This window comes from Ictidomys tridecemlineatus, chromosome 2 (genome assembly GCF_052094955.1).
Source record: "Ictidomys tridecemlineatus isolate mIctTri1 chromosome 2, mIctTri1.hap1, whole genome shotgun sequence".
NCBI lineage: Eukaryota > Metazoa > Chordata > Mammalia > Rodentia > Sciuridae > Ictidomys > Ictidomys tridecemlineatus.
Genome location: NC_135478.1, coordinates 129,131,460 through 129,158,813, shown reverse-complemented (window position 1 = coordinate 129,158,813; position 27,354 = coordinate 129,131,460). Strand labels below are relative to the sequence as shown.

The following is a 27,354-nucleotide window of genomic DNA, read 5'->3' as shown; positions in this document are numbered from 1 at the left end:
TGAACAGATTATGATGTGTGAAGGAATAAGGATGGGTCATGGCAGTAGCTTTGGGCTCCTGGTCCAAACACGTCATTCGCTGAAACTTTTAATTCACGAACATGTCATTCATTGAAATTTTTTAATTCGCGTGTTTTGAGCACCCTGCTGTTTAGCCACACAGTTTGGTATCAAGATTGTCTTTCACTTTGTTAGGAAGTTTGTTTTTATAGCTAATCAGAGTCTGATGCTACAATTCTTTTCTCTCCTTTTTGGAACCCCAAGAACAATTCTAATAAACTCTGAGAGCAGTAGAGATAATAATTACAATTTTAGCTCGGGAACCAGCTTGGGTGTGAATTCTGGCTTAATTTAAAGGTGTGACTGAAGTGACTGTCTGTTTTCTTCCCTCTTGGAGGAAGTATCCGTGTTCGTGCTGTTGGTTGGCAACTCAGACCTGGCATGGGAAATGCTTAGCCTAGGGCTTGGCATCTCTTCAACATGCAATGGTTGCTAGTTTTAATCTCAGAAACCAATCTTTTTTTCCACCCGGATGATGCCATGGGAAGACAATCAGATGGAAAGCCAGGGGTCTTGGATTCCTGGGATACACCCTGTTTTCAAAACCTCCCTGAAGTCCCCTTTAACTTTAACTCCACTACCCCCTTTTTAAATGTCATGAGCATGTCTGATCATACATGCGAACATGGTTTTACCATGGCTGTCACATGGAGTGCTCAGTGGAAGGATGTGGGATCATGATCCGAAATGACCTAGTTACTAGGTTTTCAGTTGAAGGTTCATCTGAAAGAACGCAGGAGGATGTGTGTAGGTCATGTGCAAGGTTCACCTGAAAGATACACTTGCCCCTGGAGTATCTTTCTATAACTCAGATCTCATTCTTTTGGACATTTTTAAAATCTGGCCTGAGCTCTCTTTCAGGACCACCTTCTGTTGCTGTCCACTGTACCCCAGAAGTGCCTAATGTTGAGCACTCTTGGCAAGGAACTGCACATTACGCACTGCTCTCTTTGTCTAGAAATGCTCCCTGGTCTCATTGATGGACTCTAACTCATCCTTCAAATCTCCTCCTTGAAACTTTACCTGAAAAAGATACCAGACTTCTGCTCTGCGGTCATTATTTTCCTTTATTATGCATCTCTGTCCTTCACCAAACAATTTTGTGTTTGTAATTGCTGGGATAAGTTCCTTTGAGATCTCATCAAACCTTGGGAGTTTTGGACTTAGATTTTAGGTGTTGCTGGGTTGGGTAGCTTTTGTGTTTTATACCTTGGTTACCTTAGTTAAAGGAACTTAATCCCATGAATTTAAATAACTTTTAGAAATATAGTTTTAAGATTTCCATTGTGTTTTATATTAGAACTGTACTGTAAATTATTCTTTTCCCTGATCTAGATGCTTAACTGATTTTTAATATTTAATTTATCCAGAAAACCAACACAATAATGCTGTTGAACATTAATTTTTGTTCAGTTATCTGATTAGATTTCTTGAGATAGAATTTTAGAAGTGAAATTGTTGGGTTGAAAGATTGAATTTTTATCAAGCTTTTGAAATATGTTTTCAAATTACTTCAGAAATTTTGTAACCATTTATGTCAGAGTGTGTGAAATCTCACCGCACTCACTATAGCATCAAGTACAATAGTCTTCCCATATCTATGATTTCATTTTCTGTACTTTCAGTTATCCATGATCAACTTCAGTCCAAAAAATGTTAAATAGAAAGTTCTAGAAATAAATAATTTGCAAGTTTTAAATTATATAACATTCTCAGTAATGAGATGAAATCTCATACCATGAGATTTTTTTTCTGGATGTGAATTGTTACTTTGTCCACTGTATCCACACTGTATATATTGCCTGACTATCAGTTGTTTAGTTTAGCGGTCTTAGTTAGCGGAATGACTGTTATGGTATCACAGTGCTTGAGTTCAAGTAGCCCTCATCATAGTTAATAATGGCCTCAAAGCACAAGAGTGGTGATGCTGGCAATTTTATTACAGCATGTTGTTATTGTTCTACTTTATTATTATTATTTATGATCTCTTACTGTGTATGATTCATAAATTAAACTTTATTATGTATGAGTATGAAAAAAAGAGTATATGCAGGATTCATTATTATGTATGGTTTTAGGTATCCACTGGGAATCTTGGAACCTATCTCCTTTGTATAAGGAGAACGACTCTTTTAGCTTTTGTGCATTGTTCCTGTTTGACCCCCAAATGGTATTCTGTCTTCATAAAATGACATTATTTTCTGAATTACTTTAGACACATCAAAATATTAAAATTACTGACAGTATAACTTGTTGATTGTTTTGTAGAGTCAGTTTATCAACTGTCCCTGCAGAATATGGTGTGGGATCCACAGAAAGTCCAGTCTGATCTCAAATCCAAGTTTGGTTTTGATGATCTTCAAATGGAACAAATCCTGAATTATTCAGCTGAGCTAAAGGAGGTATGCGCACTTGACTGCTTGTCACACTGCTGGGTCTCTCCTTGGGAGTGTGTCTAGAATACGGACAGCCCTCTGTATCCATGGGTCTGCACCCTGCATTCAACCATCATATTGAAAATGTTAGAAAAACAAATGGAGTCTGTACTGAACATGTGCAAGCTTTTCTTCCCCCTTGTTGTTATTCCCTAATTAATACGATGTAGCAACAATTTACACAGCATTTTCATCTAGAAATTGTTCAGATGTCATCTAGAAATCGCTCATCTCATCTGCTCTCAGAGACCCAGAGCATCTGGGCAGGGATGGGTCTTATTTTTCTAACATGGTATGTGGTGCCACAGTACTTGTTTTCTTTCTCTCTCTTTTTTTTTTTTTTGGTGGTACTAGGGATTGAACCCAGGGCCTTTCACATGCTAGACAAGTGCTCTACCACTGAGTTATATCCCCAGCCCATTTGAGAAAGAGTCTCACTAACTTGTCACGAGTGGCCTCAATCTTGCCATCCTTCTGCCTAGCCTCCCACATAGCTGCGATTGCAGATATGTGCCACCACACTTGCCTTATTTTCGATCAAAGGGAAGAAAAAGCAGAAAACATGAGACATCTTGTGGCTTTGATAATCATGAGTGAACATTTTCTTTTTAAAATATGGGTTTTAAAGGAGAAGTATAAGACGGAAAAATAGGACTTTAATGCTTTCTGATTGTGTTATTCTGTTTGTATGGTTAAAACAAATTCCCCTAGCCTTAGTGGCTTATACAAAAGGAATTTATTTCTCATAGTTCTGGAGGTGGGAAGTCCAAGGTCAAGTCTCCAGAGCCCCTGATGTCAGGGAAGGTTCACTTTCTAGCTCCTAGACAGCAACTTCTCACTGTGTCTTCACATGGTGCAAAGAATGCAGGAGCTCCCTTGTTGGTCTTTTGTATGGGCACTAATCCCATTGCAAAGGCTGCACCCTTGTGATGCAAGCACTTCCTGAAGGTCCCACCTCCTCATTTCATCACCCTGAGAGTTAGTTAGGATTTCAGTATATGAATTTGGGGGGGGGCACAAATGTTTAGATAATAGCAATAATCAATAAAATTCCTGAAACACAGCACCACTATAGGGGAGTGTAACTCATTCTATGACAGACTTAAGTATTTAGAGAGCAGTTTTAGAGAAGTTTGTGTATAAAATAAATATTTGATGTAAAAATGTTAAACAGTTTCTAAACCAGGACCTCAATTTGAATCTTCCAAATTAAGCAGGTTTTGATAATTAGAAAAGAAAATTTTTCTCAGAAAAGCAACTTTGTTAGTGCAAAGTATCAATTAAACTAGGCTGGCCTCTGTTTGCTTTGGTGGGAGAGTGAAGATGAACCATGTTTGTGTCATCCTCATGTCTTCTGCTGGAATAAACAGCTGTTTCTGTTGCTTATGGCCAGTTCTGAAAAATAGGATCAGTTTTCTTCCTTAACTACAAAAGTGTACCCTCAGGATAAATCACACAGACACTACAAGCAACACTTTGTCACCTGGTTACTTCTTTAATCAGGCAAATGTAAGAGCTTCACTTTGAAAAGATTGCGGTATTATTTTTAGAAAAGAAATGTTCTAGGAAAAAACAAAGGTTTTACTTTTAAGCATTTCTTTCATATTGTTGCCAGATTCCCACAGACAGCTCCTTAGAGAGGATGGTGTGTTCGGTCTTGTCCAGCATATCCAAGGACGAAGCGGAGAGAGATGGCCATGGTGGAGACTGTCCTCCCGAGTGGTCAGACGCCAAGAACTATCTCATCCACTCGGTCAGCTGGCTTCGACTGTATGGGCAGGTACAGTCCTGCATCTGGACACTGTGACTTGGAGCTACTGGTTTGCAGTATCCAAACTCATTCCTTTCAACACCATGTTCTTCACCTTTTGATTTCATGATTCTGGGGAAAGGCCTGAGGACTCCCACATCCTGGCCACTGTGTATACCTTCTTCCATGGGTGTCCACCAGCCTCAGGTCAAAAGGCCTTCAACACAAGTTGCCAAAAGTTCATCTGTGTTTTAAACACACACCTGACAACTAAGAGGTTCCTACATCCATTCTGCTGTTGGGATGTGAGATTTCCGACCACAGGCTGCTTTGATCAGGTCCTTGGATATTTGTGCACACACATTCCATTTGCTTTGTGCCTTCTGTCTGGTTTTGCTCAGAAGTATTGTATAAAAATGGTGACTGGGGTCAGGCTCAGTGGCACACATCTGTAATCCCAGTGGCTTGGAAGGCTGAGGCAGGAGGATCCTAAGTTCAAAGCCAGCCTCAGCAATGGTGAAGTGCTAAGCAACTCAGTGAGACCTTGTCTCTAAATAAAATACAAAATAGTCATAGGACTGGGGATGTGAATCAGTGGTCAAGTGCCCCCATGTTCAATCCCTGGTACCAAAAAAAAAAAAAAAGAGAAGAAAAGAAAAGTTGGATTTAAAGCCAAACAAAGAGAACGGAGGCTTTGATCTGTTTTCAGAAATGCTAATATGAAGTAGCACACTTCCAGTCATTATACCTGTCTGATGGCCTTGGAAGCCTGAAGAGGCCCTGGCCAGCTCATAGCTTTGTGCATTTTTGGAGGCTAAAGGAGGGATTCTTTAGCACACCCATCACCTCCCAATCTTAGATGTTACTTTCCCATCTTGTGATTTTTTTCCTTCAAGAACACAGCCCTTTAAAACTTTCATCTCCCCTAATACGTTTAGCTGATATAGGTTGAATATTCAAATATTCTTACAGCATCCTTCAAAAATATAAGAGTGATTCACTTGCTGGCAGTAACTTTATCAAGCACTAAAGTTATCAAGGGATGGCATTGAGATGACCAACATCAATGTGCACTTTTGCTTTGTGCATTATCTGAGTTACTTGAATACATGGTTAATTCAGGATCGATTGGCTCACATACCTTTGCATCATGCAGGTCCCATGCTCATTTGAGTATGGAAGATCTATTTTGCTTTATTTTGATGGATGATAAACTATAATACTGATGATTTTTTTTGGAGGGGTACTGGGGATTGAACCCAGGGCTACATAATCACTGACCCACATCCTCAGCTCTTTTTATATTTTTTATATAGAAACAAGGTTTCACTGAATTGCTTAAGACCTTCCTAAGTTGCTGAGGCTGGCTTTGGTCCTTTCTTTAGTATCATAACTACCAGCCCCATGTCATAAAGTGGTATTTAATGACTATGTATCAATGATGACATATATTTTAAAATACCTAAAGCACATTTAAATTATCCTAAACAGCTTAGTTTCATATTCAAATAATATTTAATTTAAAACAATGTATGCTATTGCCCTTTTCTTCTTTCTCTCTTTTGTTTCTCTTTTGTGGGGGAGAGAAAGAACTAAGGTGCTAGCAGTATCAATTATTACAATTTGTCAACTTTAATTTATGAGTGAATATGAGGTCAAAATGCAGTTATTAATAGACACTTTAATTTTTCAACAAAATAAAATGTGATCTGTCATTTAAATTGGTCTGTTAATATTTTTTTTACTAAATATGTTATTTGTAATGCTATTATTAATAATCATATTTTTGTTTCTGAGTTTGTAGGTGTTTCACCAGTGGCAACAGGGTGGCCTGCTTCAGAAGATACTCACAGGTGCTGGCCATAGTCTGGGGGCCCTCAGGAACCAGCTCGAAGAAGGGGATGAGCCATGGAAAGTGGTGGAAGCCTTGCATACTGGACTGCTCATCCTGAGTGACAGCTTGGCATCCAAGGGGCCCGAAGACAGTCTTCACTCTTCACAGATGTAAAGCACATTTCTCTCTTTTGTTACTAACAAGGATAGACAATGCTGAATTTTCAAGAATGCCTGAGGTTACTGTCAGAAACAATTTTTTTGAAACTGCAGCTAGACTATGAATTCCTAGTTAATGTCAGGAGCTTCTCTGGAAATACATGCCCTTAAGTCCTGAGCAAGAGATACCAAGCAATTATTGTGCCCCATCATAACTTGGGCTTTACCTCTACTAGAATAATGAGTTGTGGCTCCAGGAGTAGGTGTCACCCAGTGGGGATGAGTTACACTCACCTGATCCTTTATAATTCTGCCCCTTTGCCCTTTTAGGGATAGAATGTTCCATGGAACCTCCCCTTGTGTGTCCCCTATATAAGAATAAAGAATTCCAGAGGCTCTCTCTCTTTTACCATAGACCCCTAAGGTCAGAGAGGTCTCCTGGATTTTGAGAAGCTACTTCTGTATGTTTGCATGCTTTCTTCATTGTTTTCTTAAGTTATTGGGGTAGTCAAGTTTGGAAACCCAGCATACGTTGCTAGCTAGAATAGATGGTGATAAGTTAACAAAAGGGAAATCCCAGACTTTCATATTGGACCACAATTAGGACAGAACATTTTGAAAAATTCTGAACACCAGTTCAGATGTGGAAGGCAATCTAAAGGGGGAATGACATTTGAGAAGATACCAGATTCCTGGATTTTAAGTTTTATGTCTTGGTATTTTAAAATGAAGAATACCTCTAAAATACATGTCAGAAGTACTGTTACACAAGAAACTGCCTGTTTTTATATTATAAAGTTGCAAATATTTGAAATGTTTACATTAAGTCTAGAAATATTTTAGAAGTGGGAAAAGTGGAACTGGCATTGTTGTTTTTAATTTTTAGGGAAATCAAATTAATTCATCAAAATGGTCAGTTCTGTAAGATTGGGTCTCTTTTCTCAGTAAGTGTCATAATCTGAAGTAAAATGAATTTTATTATATGCCTACAGTTAAAATCTTTGTTGGAAGAAAACAATTAGATTTCTCAATATAATCTCAAAAAGGTTTATTTCACATCATGGGCCACATGAGCTCTGGCTCTTTAATTCCATGAACATGGAATTATGATGTCAGAATTGTATGGGGATATATTGGTTTTTTGAATTATACCATGAATAGCAACTCCCAACATTTCCTAGTCTCTCACATTTTCCCGAAGGAGTTAGAAAATAGGATCTTGCTATGAAGGTCTTGTTTCCTATCTTTTACTAAGATTTTCCCAGGGGCAGAGGTATTGAAGCTGCAGGCAGCAATGAAATTTCTATCAAGGCTATAAAAGCAACAGAAAGTGGCTCTGTGGTAGAGCGCTTGCCTAGCATGTGCAAGGCCCTGGGTTCAATCCTCAGCACCACATAAAAATAAATAAAAAAAATAAAGGTATTGAGTCTAACTACAACTAAAATAGAGAGAGAGAGAGAGAGAGAGAGAGAGAGAGAGAGAGAGAGCAACAGAAAGGTGAATATCAGTAAGAGCAGGTACACCTTGAAACAATGAGCTGAACAAAGGACAGTTACACAACATGCTGTCATCAATTAACTTCAGATGCAGAATATTGCGATGTAAGACTTTGCATTGGCTTATTGAAAACTTCTCTGCTGGGTGGTTTGGGAAGCTTAACAAGTATGTTAACACTACTCATTCATAGACCCAGCATATTTAGTCACCTTAATTACCCTATAAACCTCAACTGCCCCTGGCACATTAGCCTGGGTTGCTGCCTGCTCTCTGACTTAGGGAATGAAGCCCCTGGAACCTGTACTTGGCTCTTCACTTATACGAAAATTAAGGAAGCTTAAGATTACCCCAAGTACCAGTTGAGGACAACTGAGCTCGCCTGGCCCACACACATAATTTCTATACACACTCAGGGTCAGAAAGATGAGGACCCTAGCACAGGCTTTGCCATCCACCTGCTATGTGCACTTGTTAGCACAAAATAGACCAGGATGAAAGCAAACTTCACAAATCAGCTCAGATCTTTTATTCAAGAATGAAGTTTCACACGGGAACAGGGGATACAGGGACAAAATGACACCATGGGACCCACTTTCCTGGTGGAAAACGAGCCCCAAAGAAAGAAAGGGACTGGGCTTACCTAGGTCATCCTGAGAGGTGATTTAATTATTGCCAGAGTGTGTCTAATGGAGGGTCTGGGTTAGCAGTCAGTGGGTCAGATGAAAGGTCTAGGGACAGTGGTCAATATTCACCTCTGGGGTCTCATTGTACTGTCACTGAGAAAGGACTCATTTGGGGAAGGTTTAGTGCATTGGTTCTTCCTAGAGACTGTCAGTTCTAGGCTTGGATGGATAATTTCCTCCCCAGGGCTGGTCTTGTCACTGGGAAAGGATGTTCTGGGAAAGGATCAATGCTGTCAATGTATGGCTTTCTCTTTCACTCCCTTTCCCCAGGCATCCCTATTCTGGGGTTTGTCATTTTTCCATATCTAATAGCACTGAATAAGCAATTGGCCTCTGAATCGCTTATGTAAGCAATTGGCCTCTATGTCTCTATTTAGATGCCACTTTTGCCTTGGGTAATAAAAAACTGCAGCCCCATGGTCCATCTAGGTGACAAGAAAGTCCACTGCCTGTACAACTATGGCCCTTCTGATGTCCTCCTTGGGCTTTGGCCTCCCCATCTGGTAATGACATTACTAGACGATCTCTCAGTCTCTTTCTAGGTATCAACCCTCTGGTCTTTTGGAGACTTTGTACAGGACTGCCCAGGAGCCCTGTGTCTTCACCTATCAAGAAGGAATAATCTGCACACATCTCTAGGCTGATATGAGGCTTGACAGAGATGCCTGTGTGGAGAATGTCCCCCCCACCCCACCCTTGAGCAGATACTCTTAAACCTTGGCCCTTCTCACCTCTGCCACTGACAGAGGTGATCTCCTAAACTCTCTCCTCCTTCTTTGCATTCTCCTTTTTTTTTTTTTTCAGATTCACTGGTTTTGATCCCTGGATGTCAAATGTCTCCTCAAAGGAACTATCAAGACTTTGTCATCTCTTTTATTAACTTTACTATTTTTGGAGTAGATTTTTTTTTCTTTTGTTTTTGTATGGAGTCATGGTCCTATTCCAGTAGGAGTGTGTGTGGTTGATGTTCCTATCACTTTCCCTCTAGGCTGCACACTTTAACCCTGTACACTGTCCTCCTTGTTTAGTCTCCTGAGCATTGTTGCTGCTTCCTTTCCCACCTTAGTATTTTTTGGTGGTTGATTTTGTTGCACCTGTTGATGTCTCTGTTGCCTCTCTTTCAAGGTTTTGTCCTTGTGTCTCCAGTTTGAACATTCTGATGAAATCAATCAGCCACTCGCCTCCAGGCTTCTGCAAATGTTTGTACAATTCCCGTTCATGTGTGGCGGGAAACTATCACAAGTCTTGGTCCAGGAAATCTCTCTCCTTCTTTCCATCCTGTCTCCAAACCCAATTGTTCATTTCTCTTCCTTCATCACAAATTCCAGCCAAAAGAAATGAGAACATCATCAGGCTCTCCGTTTCCTTCTGAGCACCTGGTGTCATTACAGACCCTCTTCCCTGCTGAGGTTTTGTCTGAGGTTTTGTCTGCTCCTGTCCAGTCACATCAGTCAGGTGACTGGGCAGTGAGAGCTCTTCGTCTGTGTTCCTGGTAAGCCGAGGACTCAGAGAGAGGCTCCAGTAAGGCCTGGCTCTGCGACATACACGTGGCTATGAAGTGTCTGCTCACAGAGGTGGCCATGTGATGTCCTTGCTGGCCAGAGCGTGAACAAATTCGACAGCCCAGATCTAAGTTTCAGGTCGCACAGTTCATCTTTTTTTTTCCCCCCCCTGGAGAGAGTAAAATAAAGTACAGTTGCCTCTTGTCCATAAACTCCAGGTCTTTCCATAAGCCCCAGGCTTCCTCCTCAGCGTAATCCAAAGTGTCAGAGAGTGAGTACTCTAGCCCTTCCTCATCCTGTGGAGGCTCAGACCAAGAAGCTGTCTCTGACTTCAGGCTAGAGACAGACATATGTCCATGGTGATGGATGTGGGGATGGTTTTCCTCCTGCTGATCTCTTGTAGGAGAATTGTCATCAGAACCCTCCTCCATCTCTCTATACCCTCTGCAGTGCTCAGATCCATCAGCTTACAAACTATAGGACAGCAGCAACTAGTTATCAAACTTGCCTTTAACCCAGGCCTACTGAGATTCTGTGAAGACCAAGCGTTGAAAAGTCCAAATGCAGGCTAGAAGCTGAAAGCCGTGGCATGGCCAGAGCTCTGCCATTGGAGCATTTTGCTTGGCATTTTTAGAAACCATATCTTTCTATGCTTCTCTCCTTTGTGCCTGCCATCTTTGTCATGGCTGAGAATGCCCTGTGCTTGCAAGAAGACTCAGCCTGGACTTTCCTGCTCTGGGCAGTGGCCTCCCCACAGCATGACCCCCCACTTGGCTCTTCAGTCTTCCACATTCACTTCCATTTCTATTTCCTCTCATTCTCAGACTCACTTTCTTTCCAGCTTCTCTGCTGAGTTAATTCCTGCACTTGTTTGAGGAATATATTACCTTGTTTAAAAGACTGGAGTCTAGAGATGGAGAATCCTTTGTCTCTTCTGCCATCCCTAGTGAGATGCTCTGATAGGAAGGCAGATGCATCTCTAATGGAGTAGTACTTGAAATATTTCCCCTGGTGACTTTTCTGCTTGGCTTTGAAGGTGAACATCTCAAAAGTATAGTCTTTGCAGCTGGCCTCAGTTTCATTACTCCATCTCCATCTTCAACATGTCTGCCATCTAAAACTCCAGGTACTGCAGGTGTCAGGCAGCCTGACTATCCCCCTTTGACTTCAGAGACTCTTACAGGTGTTGTTAATTTGCCCTATTTGGGACCTCTTGGATAGATCCTGTATATCATCACCATACAGCTTTTCAATATTTTGAAACTTTTCTCAAATTGTTCCTACATCTCATAACCAAAGGTGATGAATTCCACCTGGAACTTTATGCCAATCCTCGCTTCTTTTCCATACTGTTAGGAGTATACTTTCCTGTTCTGGGATAAAAGAGAATGTCTAGTTCATATTCAGTACCTAAAAGAATCTACAAATCAGCTGATTCAAATAATGCAATTTGTCATGAACCTGGTTAGATGGTGAAATGAGACTTTCAGTCCATGAACACAGTTTTCAAAGTAGTGAGATGTTTTCATTTGCATGGGAGTTTTATTTCCCTAGCTGGTGCCTTAAAAGACTTTCATTTCATTTCACTCATTTCTTTTTGCTCTTAGATCACAGAGTCTGCAGAAATTGCAGAGTGTGCTGCAAAGCTTGCCCCAATGGCCAGACCTAAAGAGATTGCTGCAGCTGGGTGGTGCTCTCAGGAATGCAATAGCCCAGGATTTGCATTTCATCCAAGGTAAAACAACTCTAGTGTTATTTGTCACCGAAACTCACTAAGAGCAAACATGACATTTATTGGAAAATGAACTTGCAACTGCCTGACAATGTTGTAAAGTTTGGAGCTAAGTTATGCTGCTGTTGTATGTATATTTATGCTTTGTTACGAAGCCTTCTGGGGTATTTCACATACAGCATGCCATGATTGAATACACAAAACTATCACAGTGACAGGTGTATCCTACTGTCCAATATATGCCTACAGTGTGAGCTGTATAGGCAGTTTCCTAGGACTGAAGTCGGACTTTTACATTCACATCAGCACAAACAGTTCTCAGGCTAGAGAGGGACCAGGGTGCATTGTGAGTAAATGAATCATTGTGTTTTATATCCCTCCCCTCTGCTTCTCAGTATCTGATAGAGATCTTATTTCTCCTGGGTATACAGCATGTCCTTGGAACTTCTGTTGACTATGGTGGATGCTTTTCTTTCTGCACTCTTCTGAGGAAGTCAAGTTTTCATTTTTGCCTGAGTGGACTGTCTTTTCGTCATCTGATGGAGGAGGGAGAAGAAATGAGGAGGGGATGTTGCTTTAAAGGAGCAAAACTCTCCTCTAACAAGGAACCCATATTCATGTGTCTTCAAAAAGGATAAGACAGGATTATAATGTCTTTCCCCGTTTTCCTTTCTAAGGAAGATAATGAAATACCTCAGGTCAAGTTTACTGAAATGTGTGTTCTTAGAATTCAATTTATTGATTCACACTGTACATAGAAATCAAACTTGAAGAAGCCTAACTTGGGTGAGGAATAAATTGAATTGTTGATCTTGCAGCAATCCTCATTCACCTGGAGACTTCAGCGAACAATTCTATGCAGGGCAGACCTGATCGATGGAAACTAGAAAAGGATGTGTTCTTTGAAGGGTTAAAGCAGGTAAATCACAGCCAAGGATTATACATAAACCATTTTCATAAAACATTGAAGAAGCTCATGCAATATTAAGCTTTGCCTATTGTGGATTGTGCTAGCAAAAATAAAGAGAATAGACACATTTTGAAGAACTTTAGGTTGCATTTTAACATTTTGATTGTTTGTTTCTATTTGTAGTTCTTGAGCTCATGGTGAGCATGACTATACTCTCTAAATGTTACCCTTTTCCATTCTCATTAATCTTTTAGATGTTGACGAAGAATGCTACTGCTCCTTGCCTAAATGAACGCTTGTCTGAGAAGGAGGTCCCTCTGCCCCCTGGGATCTGGAGGGACTCCTGGGGACTGTTGTGCAACCATACCTCCTTCAATGAGACCAGTGTTTTCAGCAGGCTACTTGGTACAGTAAAGGATGTTGTAAGTACTCCACTATCTGATCTCTTTCATGGGTACCAACTGGGCTCATATCTAAGGTTAATTTCTTAAATTAATTGAAATTAATTTCAGTTAATTTAACTGAAGATGCTAATATTGAATTAATTGTTCATATACCTAAAGGAAACTGGCTACCTGAATTGTGTTCCTCAATTCCATCCTTTCTGTCTGACAGCTTGGGAGTGTGTGTGCCCTCGAGTCTACCAAAACCAACTTGACCTTCCCCAATACAATCTCAAACTTTCTAACCAGGCACTTCTGCTTCTCTGGTTTCCTGGCCTTTTATACTGTTCCATTTATAGCTGCATATGGGGAGAAAAGCGGAGGGATAACTCTGGTGATCAGTCAACTTATAGCAGAGCTTTGGCTTTCAGGGTCACAGACTTTGAAAAATCATGTGTTTGTCATGTCACAGCCCAGAACACTGCTGTGAGCGCTCACCTTTGCAGAGCACTCAACTTGGGACTATTTGGCAATTTTTTGGGAAAGGTTATTATGTCAAGTCTAGCTTCTATTTTTCTTTCTGAGTACTAAACATTATAGTAATATGTTTTTTCCTTCCAGAATTACCTATTTCTTTTTTAACTTCTTCCTTACATGCCATGAGATAAAACCAGTGAAAGAATGTCACAGGAAAATGAACATGGAATGGTCATGTGTACATAGTTCAGCCATCAATGCTTTCTCAGTGTCTGCTTGGCAAGGTGGCATGTGGAAGAGAGTACAAACATGAACACAGTTTCTTGGCTGAGCAGGGCAGATGGCATGAGTGCACAGGGGCTCACCATCTGTAAATCTCTGCTAAGATGTTGATGAGACTTACTAAAATGAGACATAAGATTTGGAAGCAATGAGAAGTCAGAGAGAATGCTAGGCAGATGGAAAAGTGTGTTTGAAGTCATGCAAGCACATGAAAAGACTCTACCTACTTGCACATTTTTTCCCCTGCTAGCAGGTATAAATTCTTTTCTGGCAGAAAGCCCATTTCAAATTTCCCTGTGTCTATATAGCCTAACTCATAGTCTCACATGGAGCTGGGATCCAGCGGGATCTGCTGCAGTGATGAGTGTTTTTCTAGGTCACATATATGTGAGATAGCCTTTCTAAGGGTGCTCAGATGTGTCAGTATCAAACCATTCCATAACTTAGTGGTTGAAAACAAAAAAATACATCTGTTATCTCTTGTGACTCTGTGGATTGATTAGGCTTATCTAGGGGGTTCTTCTGATGATCTTACTGGGTGCTTCTCCTGTAGTTATAGTCAGAGGGCCATGGGGGCGGGTGAATTCTGGATGCTCAGCTGGGATGTGGAGGACTGGAATCTCTCATTTTCCACCGAAGTCACAGGCTTCTCTTCTCTGGGGAGCCTCCTCATATAGTTTCTCAGGAGGGTAGATAGACTTCTCACATGGTATCCAGGCATCCAAAAAATAGGCCAGAAGGAAGGCTTTTAAAGCATGTGAGGACAGCTTAGAAAAGGTAGGACTGGAATTAGCATAAGTCACCTGTGCTTCACTTTGTGGATTAATATGAGTCAGAGCCAGGCCTAGATGAATTGTGGGAGGCGATTACTGAGAGTTCAATTTTCAGAAGGCTTGGTTTATTGGGGACCTGTGGGGATACAAGCTACCACAGCTGACTATGATACTTAGGTCCCTGCTTATTGGGTTCCTAATAAAGTGGGTTATAAGTTACCTGACTCTATTGCTGTATAAGGTTTTATTTTGGGGTCTATAATTTTGGACATGAGTAAAGATTCGAGTCTAGCACTTAGTAGTCATGATCCTATAGTTCATGGTCTTTGATGCCCAATTCAAGTGGAACCCTGGATACACAAGACTAGGTAGGTTACATTTCAAATACCCACATTTGAATGATTTTATTTATTACAAGTGACGTTTTATTCTCTTATTAAGGACCGTATTTTGCAAGAGGTCATTACTGGGCACACAGACATGCCAGTTTCGGTACCGGAAGAGTATTTGGGCTGGCAGGAACTGGAGACACAGCTGTCAGAAGTGAGCCTTTCCTGTTCTCAGCTCTTCCAGTTGAAGGCTGCTGTTGCCTCACCTGGGACCCGTGTCTCCTGTGGTGGCTGTGAGCACCAGCTTGTCTCCACCCTGTGAGTATGCATTGGATGGAAAACGTCCCAATCCTTGGACATCAAAATGAGGTCAAATGCTTCTCATTCAAATGATAGATCAATATTTAGATTCTTTTGCTAATGAATGAATAGAAAGATGTTTATTTTGAATCTAACTTTTGGTATACAAGAAAGCATCTAAAAACTATAACATATTAAACAGTTCCCTTATATTTAACTATTGGTTGAATCTTTCATAAGAAATGCAGGAACTAATTGAGTCTAAGGAATGCATATGTTTGAGATTCTTGTTAGAGCTATACTCAGAATTATCACATTAACTACTAATGGGAGTCTTGCCTTGGGAGTCCTGCTTCTCCAGAAAATTTGCCTTGTTTTTATTTTATGACTCTGAAAATTATATGTGTGATCAATTTCTACTTTCCTCAGCTGCTAGGAAATTCACACTCAAATACATCAAGTAGGGAATGTATTCTTGGCCTCAAAGTTCATTTTATTTTATGTTCTTTATTTTTCCTCTTTCTTTTCTCTTGATTTACTCTTTCTTGTCTTTTATGTGGTCCCATAAATGGTTTTCCCTCACTTTGTAAATCAGGGTGAAGGAACTCCATAAGCAAACAAATAAATATTAAGTGAACCATGTCGAAGAATCTAATTTCTTTCATATGAGGACTGCCAGACATTTGCCTATGTCTCTGTTTAGATGGATTTATAATGATCTGCCATCCGGAGCATCATTATCATCTCTGGCTTCTTTTTGACTGCAGGATGTTTCATATGCTTGAAAAAGTACAACCGTCCCTGGAACAGATATCCTATGGGAAGGCCTTCCTAGGGCTTCTCAGGAAGGCTTGTGAAGTGGCTCGATGTGTGAACATGCAAGGAAGTTTCCAGAACAGTCTTCTGGGTAAGGCTAGAGACAAGAATGTGAGGTATTTTCTTCAGTTAGTGAGGTAAGATGATCTCATAAAAGTCCATCCTACTTCATGAGGGGCAGATTAAAATGGAAGGTTCTCCAAGAACAATTCACTCTTATGATTACTATAGTCAGGCTTTTTCCCTTCCATTATGACAAGACCCCACCCTCTCTGGGTCCTTGCAGAACTTTCTCTTATGACTCATTTTCCTCTTGGGATTGTTCTGGTTTAGATAAATGCACATGCAGACTAATCATGACCCTCCTCATGACAGTCCTGACGGACTTCCTATGTGGCCTATTCATTTGATTCAGCACTAAGTCTATCCCTCATCCTGAAGAAAACGTCTCATGCTGATCATGCTCAGTGTGATCCTGAAATCTCCGTCCTTTTCCCTGAAGCTGCTCCAATAGTGAGGACAAGGTTTTGAGCAATAGGAAAAAGAAATTTTATTGCTTTGCTATGGGCCTCCTGTCTAAGAGGCTGTGATTCTCATTGTCAAGGGGCATTGTGGGCTTTTAAAGAGAGGTTACAAAGGCTAACTTCCAGGTGAGACCTCACAGGAGTCATAATTCCTATCCAAGCAGTAGCTTTGAGAGAGAGCCACTGGTTTAGATCCACTGGTGCCAGTCATGAAGTCTGAATTCTTTTATTTCTGAGGTCTCTGAGCCAAAGAACAGATAGCTTGGTCTCGGATGAAAAGAAGGTTAATCTTGCTTCTGCCATAGTTTGGGAATGGAAAACGGAAAAGAAGAAGGGGGGAAAAAAACCAACAAAATCCACTTCCAGTGGTGGCGTAGCAAGGTTTATCTTCAAAGCATGAAGTGGACCTGTTATAAGTGCAGAGAAAACAACAACAACAACAAACCCCCAAAACAACAATTCAAAAAACTGAAGTTTTCTCTATACTCAGCTTTTCTGATTTCTGTGCCCAAATGTGTGGGTTTTTTCCATACGAAGCAATTTTCCAATTCTCTTTGGAGACCAGTTGGCGACCTATAATTCAATTCAGTTCCAACACTGTCTACCTGGAGATAGCGTCAGATGTTACAGGTTAAGTTCTCAGTCTCACACAGTCTGTCCTTACTTTAGATGACAACTCCAAGTTTGGGCCTCCCTTTTGACTTCTGACGATAGGCTACAAATTAGGATTCCTGTGACCCCTTCCTCAAGTTCTACAATTTGCTAGAACAGCTCCCAGAACTCAGGGAAACAGTTTTCAGACAAGACTACTGCTTATTCTAAAGGACATAACTGAGGAACCATAAGAGGGAAGAGATACATAGGACAAAGTATGGAGGAGGCAGGTCAGGGGTGCAGAACCTCCATGCCTTCACTGGGTGCACCACCCTCCCAGCACCTCCAGGAGTGCACAACCTGCAAGCTCTTCGAGCCCCTACTCTTTGGGGTTTTCATGGAGGTTTTGTTAGGCAATCAAGATTAATCATAGGCCATTAGCCATTAATAAAATCTTGAGCTTTTCTCCTCACCTTAGTGATTAGGGGGAAAGTAAAGGAGAGGGTACAAGGTAGGGTGAAACTTGGAACCCATTAATTACATGGTTGGTTCTTCTGACAATCAGCTTCTATCCTGAGGCTGTCTAGGAACCACTCCCGGGACCCAAGCAATGTTTTTTAAATAGAATTTTTAAAATTGGTGAATTAATAGTTACACTCAGGTGTGGAATTCATTGTGATATGGTTTGGTTAACTTCATTCTGCTGTTTCTCTCCTTTCCCATCCCCACTTTCTTCCCTTCACTCACCTTCTTCTACCCCACTGTTCCTCCTATTTTCATGAGACCCCCTCCTTTTTAAAATTTCTTATTTCTCTCTATCTTCCATATATAAGAGAAAACATTTGATTTTCTGCTTTCTGAGTCTAGCTTATTTCACTTAGCACGATGTTCTCCACTTCCATGCATTCGCCAGCAAATGTCATAATTTCATTCTTTTTTCATGGCTGAGTAAAACTCCATATATATATATAATTTTCTTTATTCGGTTGTCTATTGAAGGACAGTGAGGCTGGTTTCATAAGTTGGATACGGTAAATTATGTGGCTACAAATATTGGTGTGCATGTATTGGTATAGAATGCTGACTTTAGTTCTTTTTGAATAAATACCAAAAGAGTGGGATAGCTGGGTTATAGGTTGGGCCCATTCCTCATCTTTTGAGGAATCTCCATACTGCTTTCCATAGTGGTTGTGCTAATTTTCAGTCCCACAAGCAATGTATAAGTTCATATTTTCCCCCACATCCTCATCAGTATTTATTATTATTTGTGTTTTTGATTATTATCATTCTAATTGGAGTGAGATGAAATCTCAGTGTAATTTTGATTTGCATTTCCCTGATTGCTAGGGATGTTGAACATTTTTTCTTATGTTTGTTGGCCATTTGCACTTCTTTTCAAAAGTATCTGTTTAGTTCAATTGCCCATTTATTGATTGAATTGTTTTTTAATGTTAATTTATATGTATATAATTTTTAATGTTAATTTTTAAACATTTTAAAATGTTAATTTATATATATATATATTTGAGTGATATATATATATATATATATATATATATATATATATATATATATTTCTGGTTATTACTCTAATTGACAAAGATTTTCTCTCATTCTGTAGGTCCTCTCTTTATACTCTTAATTGTTTCCTTTTGCTGTGCAGAAGCTTTTTAATTTTAGTTTTTGAAACTCTAGCCAGAGCAATCAGGCAAGAGAAGGAAATTAAAGCGATACAAATAGGAAAAGAAGAAGTCAAATTATCTCTGCTGATGACACAATTCTATACTTAGAAGACCCAAAATACTCCAGTAAAAGACTTCTAGAGCCAATAAACAAATTCAGCAAAGTAACAGGATGTAAGATCAACATACAAAAATCAATAGCTTTTCTATACTCCATTAACGAATCTGCTGATAAAAATGTCAGGAAAACAATTCCATTATAATAGCCTAAAAAAAATCTGTAGGAATAAATCTAATAAAGGAGGTGAAAGTTCTCTACAATAAAAACAATAGAACACTGAAGAAAGAAACTGAAGACCTCAGAAGAGGCAAAGACCTTCAATATTCATGGATAGGCAGAATTAATATTGTTAAGATGGTCATATGCACTATATGGATTCAGTGCAATCCCCAATGAATCCCCATTGAAATGCCAATGATATTCTTCACTAGAAACTAGAAAAAATAATACTAAAATTCATATGGAGGAATAAAAGACCCAGAATAGCCAAATCAATGCTGAGCAACAAGAATGCTGTTGGTGGCATCCCAATACCTGATCTCAAATTATACTTCAGGAGTATAAAACAAAATCAAAATCAAAATGGTATTGGCATAAAAACAGACATGAAAACCAATGAAATAGAACAGAAGACAGAGAAAAATGCACATAAATATAGTGTCTGACCCTTGACAAATATATCCAAAAAAATATATATATAAAACTGGGTCCCTATCTCTCATCCTGTGCAAAAATCAACTCAAAGCGGATCAAAGATGTAGGAGTTAGATTAGAAATATGTCAACTACTAGAAGAAAATATAGGGTCAACACTCCAACATACTGGCTCAGGCACAAGACCCCCAGCTATCTTATTAGTATTTAAAAGACACTTATCTCTTTGAGGATTTTGGAACTCTGTGCCAAGGAACCAAAAGCAGTGACCAAATATATGTATTTCCTATTGTATCATAGCTTTCTTCTCCTTGCCAGTATCATAAAGTAAAAAATTCCCTAAAATTTATAAACTCCACTGCATGACTCACAAGATCTTCCCACCTCCTGCCACATATGCTTTTTTGAACCCAAGTGAAATGTGTACTTCTGACTCTGTCTTTCTGCTCTAGGGCTGGTTGTCTGTTTCCACATCTCCCACTTTCCTGGTATGTCCTGACCCTGCTTCATCTCGTTGGGGTTGTTATTTCCTCCTTGGAATGCCTGCATATGCAATGTGGAGGGCTTGGAACTAGCAATGGGTATTTACCTTTTCTGCTCTTGTGGCATGGCCACCTTGTGTTCTTTCCTTCATTCCTCTTCAAATTGCTGCTCTTAGAGGCTTCTGGAGTTAAATGGTCATATGCACTATATGGATTCAATGCAATATCAAATCTGCATGCCAGAGGATGGGTCCTTTTGTTTGCCACTTTAAGAAGCTCAGTACTTTTGTTCACAGTGCTTTGTTGGCCACAAGTTCTGGGTGGGGAATCATCCTACACCTTCACTTTCTCTCTTACCCTTGTCTTCCTTTTATATCACTTATTTTTGCTGGTGGTCACTTATTCTTGATGTTCTCTAACTTATTGATTCTTGGTTTTATTTCTTGAGCTTAAAGGTCTTTTTTAGTCCGTGTCCACACCAATATGAGAGAGTGTTGGCCCTATTTTCTTATAGCAGTTGCAAGGCTTCTAGTCTATAATCCCTGAGGCTTTGATTCACTTTGATTTGACTTTTGTGCAGGGTGAGACATAGGGATCTAGTCTCTTCTTCCACATAGGGATATTCAGTTTTCCCAGCATCATTTGTTAAAAAGGCTCTCTCTTCTCCAACATACAGAATATGCATTTTAAGAAGATGCCCAGATGACTTATAAGCATATGAAAGTTTAAGAAGCACTAAATAACTACAAAACAACATGAATAACAGCAGAACAATCCTGTTCTTATGCATTCATCTTTCCTGTATCCATTTTTTTTTCCTTTAAAAAGAAAACAAACAACAGTGCATCCTAAGAATGTGGTATGATAGAGATGAATTAAATGTTCTAATGTAGGTATTTAAATTTTCTGAGTGTAGTTTTATCATGCAGCTAAAACATGGTCTCAGTTTGGTATTTTGGCATGGATTTTGAAAGCAGGTGGACTTGAGATCAAACGTTGCATCTGATGGGTTTTATTTGAGTGGGCCCTCATTTACCATTTTTATTCTTGGTAAAATACAAATTATATAACCAACTTTACTTGGTTTTTATGAAGGCTAAACATGATAGTGTATGTAAAAATTCCCAGCATAGTACTGTAGTCATGTATGATGGACGTAGCTCCCTTTCCTTCCCCAGTGCAATGAATGTCAAAATTATGATGAATTGCAAGTAACAGAAAATTTGCTATGAGGATTTTCTTTTCTTCTTTTGTTTAAAAAAATTTTTGAGTACTGCTTTTTTTTCTTTTTCTAGTACTCATCCTTATCAGATGTTACTCACGTACCTATTGTGCTAATTTTCTAAATTATTTTCATCTCCCCCCACCCCCGCTATAAATGCTTACAAAATTTCTGACACATAGCCTTTCTGTTTCCATGGAAAATTAGTGAGGTACAATGGGTGCAAGTTTTATGCAATTTTACTTGTGAAATAAAGACTACAGAGGTTAAATTATTTGCCTCAAATTAGAAGGATTTTTGTCTTAAAAATTTTATTGAAATAGGCGTATGCCTGTAATCCCAGTAGCTCAGGAGGCTAGGCAGGAGGATCTCAAGTTCAAAGCCAGCCTCAGCAAAAGCCAGACACTAAGCAACTCAGTGAGACCCTGTCTCTAAATAAAATGCAAAAAAGGGCTGGGGATGTGGCTCAGTAGTCGAATGCCGCTGAGTACAATCCCCAGTACCTCCCCACAAAAAAAGTTTTATTGAAATATAGTAGACATTCAATAAAACATACATATTTAAAGTATACAAGCTGGTAAGTATTTAAATATGAATATATCAATGAGACTCATCACTACCGAAAGCTACCTCCCATTCTTTGTGTTCCCCTCTGTCAATTCAAGCCCCTCCTCTGTTCCCAGGCAATCACTGCTCTGCTTTCTGTCACCATAGTTTTAATTTTCTAGAAAATTTTGCAAATGGAATTATGCAATATGTACTTTTCCTGTCCTGTTTCATGTAGCATAATTGATGAGCATTGATAATTTGAGATTCATCCATGCCTAGGGTGGTCATTCACTGATTACTTTTCAGATGAAAGGATGTATCATAGTTTGTCCATGCCAGTAATTCATAATTGGATTGTGTAGCATTTCTGGCTATTTTAAATTAAGTTGCTTTGAACATTTGTGTATGTTTGACTGAAAATATGATATATTGTCTTTAGCAATAAAATAACTGGATTACATGGAAGGTGTATGTTTAACTTTAAAAAAAAATAAAAACCCCAACAAGCTATTTTTTCAAAGTTGTTTTATAATTTTACATTACTGTCAGCAGTATATGAGCATTCTCATACTACACATTTCTCCAACACTTGTTATATGCAGTCTTTTTAATTTTAGTCATTTTATTAAATGCATATTATGGATTATGGATTTAAGTTGCATTTATGATTTATGATTTTAAACATTTATCTTTGATGTGCTTATATGCATCTGCATATCTATCTTTATGAATTGTGTGTTCCAATCTTTTTCCTACTTTTAAAATCAAGTTATTTGGAACTGGGGTTGTGGCTCAGTGGTAGAGCATGTGTGAGGCACTGGGTTTGATTCTCAGCACCACATATAAATAAATAAATAAAATAAAGGTCCATCAACATCTAAAAAAGATTTTAAATCAAGTTGTTTGTTTCTATATTTACTGAGTTTGAAAGTTCGTCATATATTTAAGTTACAAACCCTTTGTCAGACATATTGATTTCTAATTTAATTTCATTTTGGTAAGTGAACCCTCTTTGTATGTTTAATTCTGTTGAATTTATTGAGGCTTATTTTATGGTTTAGAATATAATCTACTTTGGTAAATGCTCCATGTGCACTTGAGAAGAATATGTAGAATGTTCTATATATATAAAGTAGATCAAATTGTGATAGTATTGTACAAATTTTCTATATACTTACTAATGTTTTATTTTGTGGGGTACTGAAATCTCTGAATATAATGTATATTAGCCTATTTTCCCTTGTATTTCTATTAGTTTTTATTTCATTCTGAAATTCTGTTGTAATGTGCATATGTGTTTAGAATTACTCTTCTTTTTTATTTAATTGATTTTATTTTTTTAAATACAAAACAGTGGAATGCATTACAATTCTTATTACACATATAGAGCACAATTTTTCATATCTTTGCATATAAAGTATGTTCACGTCAATTCATGTCTTTATACATGTACTTGTTTATTTTTTGCATTACAATTCTTATTACACATATATACCACAATTTTTCATATCTCTGTTTGTATATAAAGTATGTTGACACCCAATTTGTATCTTCATACATGTACTTTGGATAATGATATCTATCACATCCACCATCCTTGCTAATCCTCTCCCCGTGCCTTTCCCTCCTACCCCTCTTCCCTGTCTAGAAATCTTCTATTCTTCCCATGTTACCCCTCCCTACCTATCCCACTATGAGTCAGTCTCCTTATATTAGAATTGCTCTATCTTCTTGAACAGTGGATGTCTTTATCATCATGAAGTGATATTATCATCTAATCTACTTTGATAACTTTTTGCTTAGTGTTAGGGTGGTATAACTTTTCCATCCTTTTCATTTATGACTTCATGTCTCAAGCACATTTCTTATGTATAGCATGAAGGCAGGTCTGATTTTATCTGAACTGACAAGTTTTTCCTTTTCACTGAGCTGAGTAAATTATATAGCACACATTAAATAACATTAATCATTTAACGTGATTAATGTTCCTTGCTACTTCCACCATCTGTCAGTTTGATTAATTTTTTCCCCCTAAGTATGGGTCATAATTCCCTTCTTCTTTGCATGCCTGGTAATTATTGATTGGATGCCCAAATTGCAAGTTTTTAACCTTATTTTGTGCTGTGTTTTTCCATTTGTATAAACATTTTTGAGACAAATTACTGAAAACAGTTTAGTCCTTTAGGGTTTTTCTGTTTTTCCCAGTACTGGGGATTGAATTCAGTGCATGTGAGGCAAGAGCTCTTCCATTGAAATACACTCGGAGCCCTAGAGTCTTACTTTTAAGATTTCTTAGGCAGGACTGGCAATGTACTCAAGTCTGGTTGGGAATATTATCCACTACTGATGCAAAACCCTTATATATACTCTGCTCACTGACTAACGAATTGTAAATTGTTCCAGTTGGCTAATGGAAATAGAGTATATTGCTTGTCTTGTGTGATGACCAAAGACTGCTATCTTTAATCATTTGGGGATTAAACTACCTGGTCTCCAGTAGTTCCCTCACATGTATGGATTAATTTGTTTTCAGCTGAATACTGGAGGGAAGCATGTGGTGATATTCTTGCTTTGTACAGCCCTCACTTGTTCTCTGTGTTGTGTACTTGACCTGTCTTCAGACGCTAAGCTTCATCTTGTAAGCTCAGCATGTCCACTGAGGTCCATCTCACTTCTCCCTTCTTGTTCCAGGAATTGGACCCTCTCCTAAGTCAACCAGCTAGGTTTCACCTTGTTTTCTGTCTTTTATGAGTCAGTGTTCTACATTATCAGTGGCTTGTGATAATTCACCTTGGATGAAAGCGGAAATCAAATCACAAATTTCCAATCTATCTTTTCCCCATTTTAATAATATTAGGTGAACTACTAAAACATTTCACGTGCCTAGATTTGTCTATGACATTTTATATCATTTTTTAGTTTTCTCTGAGAAATCTCCCTGTTACGCAGAAAACATGGATTGGAAAATCATCAGTGATAATTATTTTGCATTTTTGAATGACTTATTGACTTCTCCAAAAACTTCCATATCCAGGTAAGTTATTGGAATTCAACTTGCAGGTCTTAATTTAACTATCATCTGAAGATAAACAAGACCTAATTATAGGACATGCATTCTTTAATGTTTATGAGCTTGATATCGACACAGTATTTATTAGGTGCTTAATAAATATTTAGTTATAGACCAAATGACTCAAGTTTTCATGGTATTTTAGTCAGCTATCTTGCTGCTGTGACCAAAAGACCTCACAAAAACAATTTTAGAGAAGGAAAAATTCTATTTGGCACTCATGATTTCAGAGGTGTCAGTCCATAGATGGTTTGCTCTATCCTCAGATCCATCATGGTGGAAGAGTGTGATTGAGGAAAGTGACACAGGACATGACCCTAGGAAGCACAGAGAGAGGGAGGGATGGAGGGAGAAAGGGAGAGAGATAGAGATAGATAGATAGATAGATAGAGACTCCCTTTATCACAGACAAAATATAAAACCCAAAGGCATCCACCTCCTCCAACCATACCATACCTTCCTACAGTTACATCCAATTAATCTTTATCAGGGAATCAATGCATGTGTTAGGTTAAGACTCTCATAACCCAATCATTGCACCTTTGAACTTTCTTGCATTTTCTCACACATGAGCTTTGGGGGATACCCCATATCTACATTGTAACATGCATTTTGAAAGCAAATACAGATTAAACCAATTCAATTTTCATTAATGGTTACATGATTCATAACAGATACCTCAAGTATTTCTTTGAAAAATTGTCTCATTTTTTAGAGTTTAGATTAGAGTTTAGACATTTAGACATGGGATCAATGATTTAGGTGCTGATAGTTCTGGAGACTCTAGGGAGTGGAAGTGATCTTTGGAAAGAAATATAACAGATTATTTGCTGCTTTGCTATTTCAACATATATTTTGAGACAGGGATTTTTTTCTATATAATTACAGATGTTGTGTCCAGTTTAAAAGCATGTTTTATTGTTTGTGGGCTGCGTTGGAACTTAATGGGACAGAAACTCTTGAGAGTGGTATTCGAACTTACCTGTGAAGCTTGCTAAGAATACAAGTGTTGTACCTTGTACCTAAATCTTGCCCTGTGTGTAGGGTGCAGGCTTCTGCATCTTTATCAAATTCCACAGATGATTTTGATATACACCAAAATTGGAGGACAATTTGGCTATACCTCTATAGACCTGAGGTTCACCACCATGGTGAGACTTTGCCCAGTTATCAGCACACACAAAAAAAGGGGGCGGAGCGGGGACAATGTAATGGACTCTGAAAAGTCAGCCCTGATGCTGATGTCAAATCCATAATTTCCCACTTTTCTGAAAGTCTCAAATATTTCAAAGCAGCAGAAAGCCATTATGGTTTGATGTGTGGTGTCCCCCAAAAGCTCACATGTGAGACAATGTAAGAAGGTTCAGAGGAGAAATGATTCAGTTGTAAGAGTCTTAGCCTAATCAGTGAATTAACCCAGGATGGGATTAATTGGTGATTGGAGGCAGGTGGGATGTGGCTGAAGGAATGGTTAATTGAGGGCGTGGCTATGGGGTATATATTTTGTATTTGGAAAGGCTGCTTCTCTCTGCCACACACTCCACCATGGTGTTCAGCCTCATCTCAAGCCCCAAGAAATGGAGCCAGCCTTCTATGGACTAAGATCTCTGAAACCGTGAACTGTCAAATAAAATGTTCTGTTGGGATCCTTAGTCACAGTAGCAAAAAAGATGACTAAAACAAAAGAGGACAATAAAAGTAGTCTAGATGTGTTCCGATGATATTCATTTTTATACCCATTACAATCAGTGCAGTGTCTTTTGTGAAAGAGGCTAGATAATTAGACATTGATCTAATAACCAACAACAACAAAATCACATTGAAAATTAAGTGCAATTAATGTAGAAAGTTAAATTCAAGGGTATGTGTGTGGGTGTGGCTCAGTGGAAGAGTGCTTGCCTAGCATACAAAACTGAATTCAAAATCTGAAAACTTGGGCCATGTCCTGTTCATGCTATGTATTAACAGTATGATTAAATTAAAAAGTTTTTGAAATATTTCTTTTTATATGAAATAGAAATAATGATATGTACTTCAAAAGGCTGTTGTAGGAAAGAAATAAGATTATCCTTGTGAAAGTGCTTCATTAACTGTAAAGTGATATGAACAAATGTGGTAATGTTATTACTGGTACTGATGGGGAACTTTTTTTTTCAAAATAGCCACTCTATTTTACAAACAACAATTGACACCACAATTAGGCATATATACATATGTGTATGTATATGTGTGTTGTATATATGTGTATACACACCTGTATATATATTAAACATGTGTACGCACGTGTACATGTATGTATGTATACATACATATATGCACATATATAATGCACTAGATATATAGTGCTCTGATCTTAGATATTAGAGAGGACAATAACATTCCCGTATTTGATCTTCTCTATAATACCCTATGCCAGAGCATGGAGTGTTAAAGAAGTTAGAGAGGAATTTACCTATCTAAATTAAATTCTTTATCCATAATTCTGAACTCATTTAAGTCTGGCAATAAAAGCTGTTCTTATGGCTGGCATCATAGAATACACAGCAGGGATATCACCTGAACCATGTGAATTGTTTCAGGTCTGGTGACCCAACAT

The 27,354-nt window shown here is 38.6% G+C and overlaps 1 protein-coding gene across 1 annotated transcript in view; it reads left to right on the top strand.

Annotated features, from left to right (window-relative positions):
• Positions 1-27,354, top strand: part of Abca13 (ATP binding cassette subfamily A member 13) — a 422,085-nt gene that overhangs the window by 47,478 nt on the left and 347,253 nt on the right. Inside the window, exons 8-16 of the mRNA XM_078039756.1 lie at positions 2,329-2,462; positions 4,111-4,275; positions 6,050-6,249; positions 11,527-11,654; positions 12,470-12,570; positions 12,816-12,983; positions 14,918-15,123; positions 15,873-16,012; positions 24,608-24,722. Of these exons, the coding sequence (XP_077895882.1) occupies positions 2,329-2,462; positions 4,111-4,275; positions 6,050-6,249; positions 11,527-11,654; positions 12,470-12,570; positions 12,816-12,983; positions 14,918-15,123; positions 15,873-16,012; positions 24,608-24,722 (1,357 nt within the window). The remainder of the gene's footprint in view (positions 1-2,328; positions 2,463-4,110; positions 4,276-6,049; positions 6,250-11,526; positions 11,655-12,469; positions 12,571-12,815; positions 12,984-14,917; positions 15,124-15,872; positions 16,013-24,607; positions 24,723-27,354) is intronic.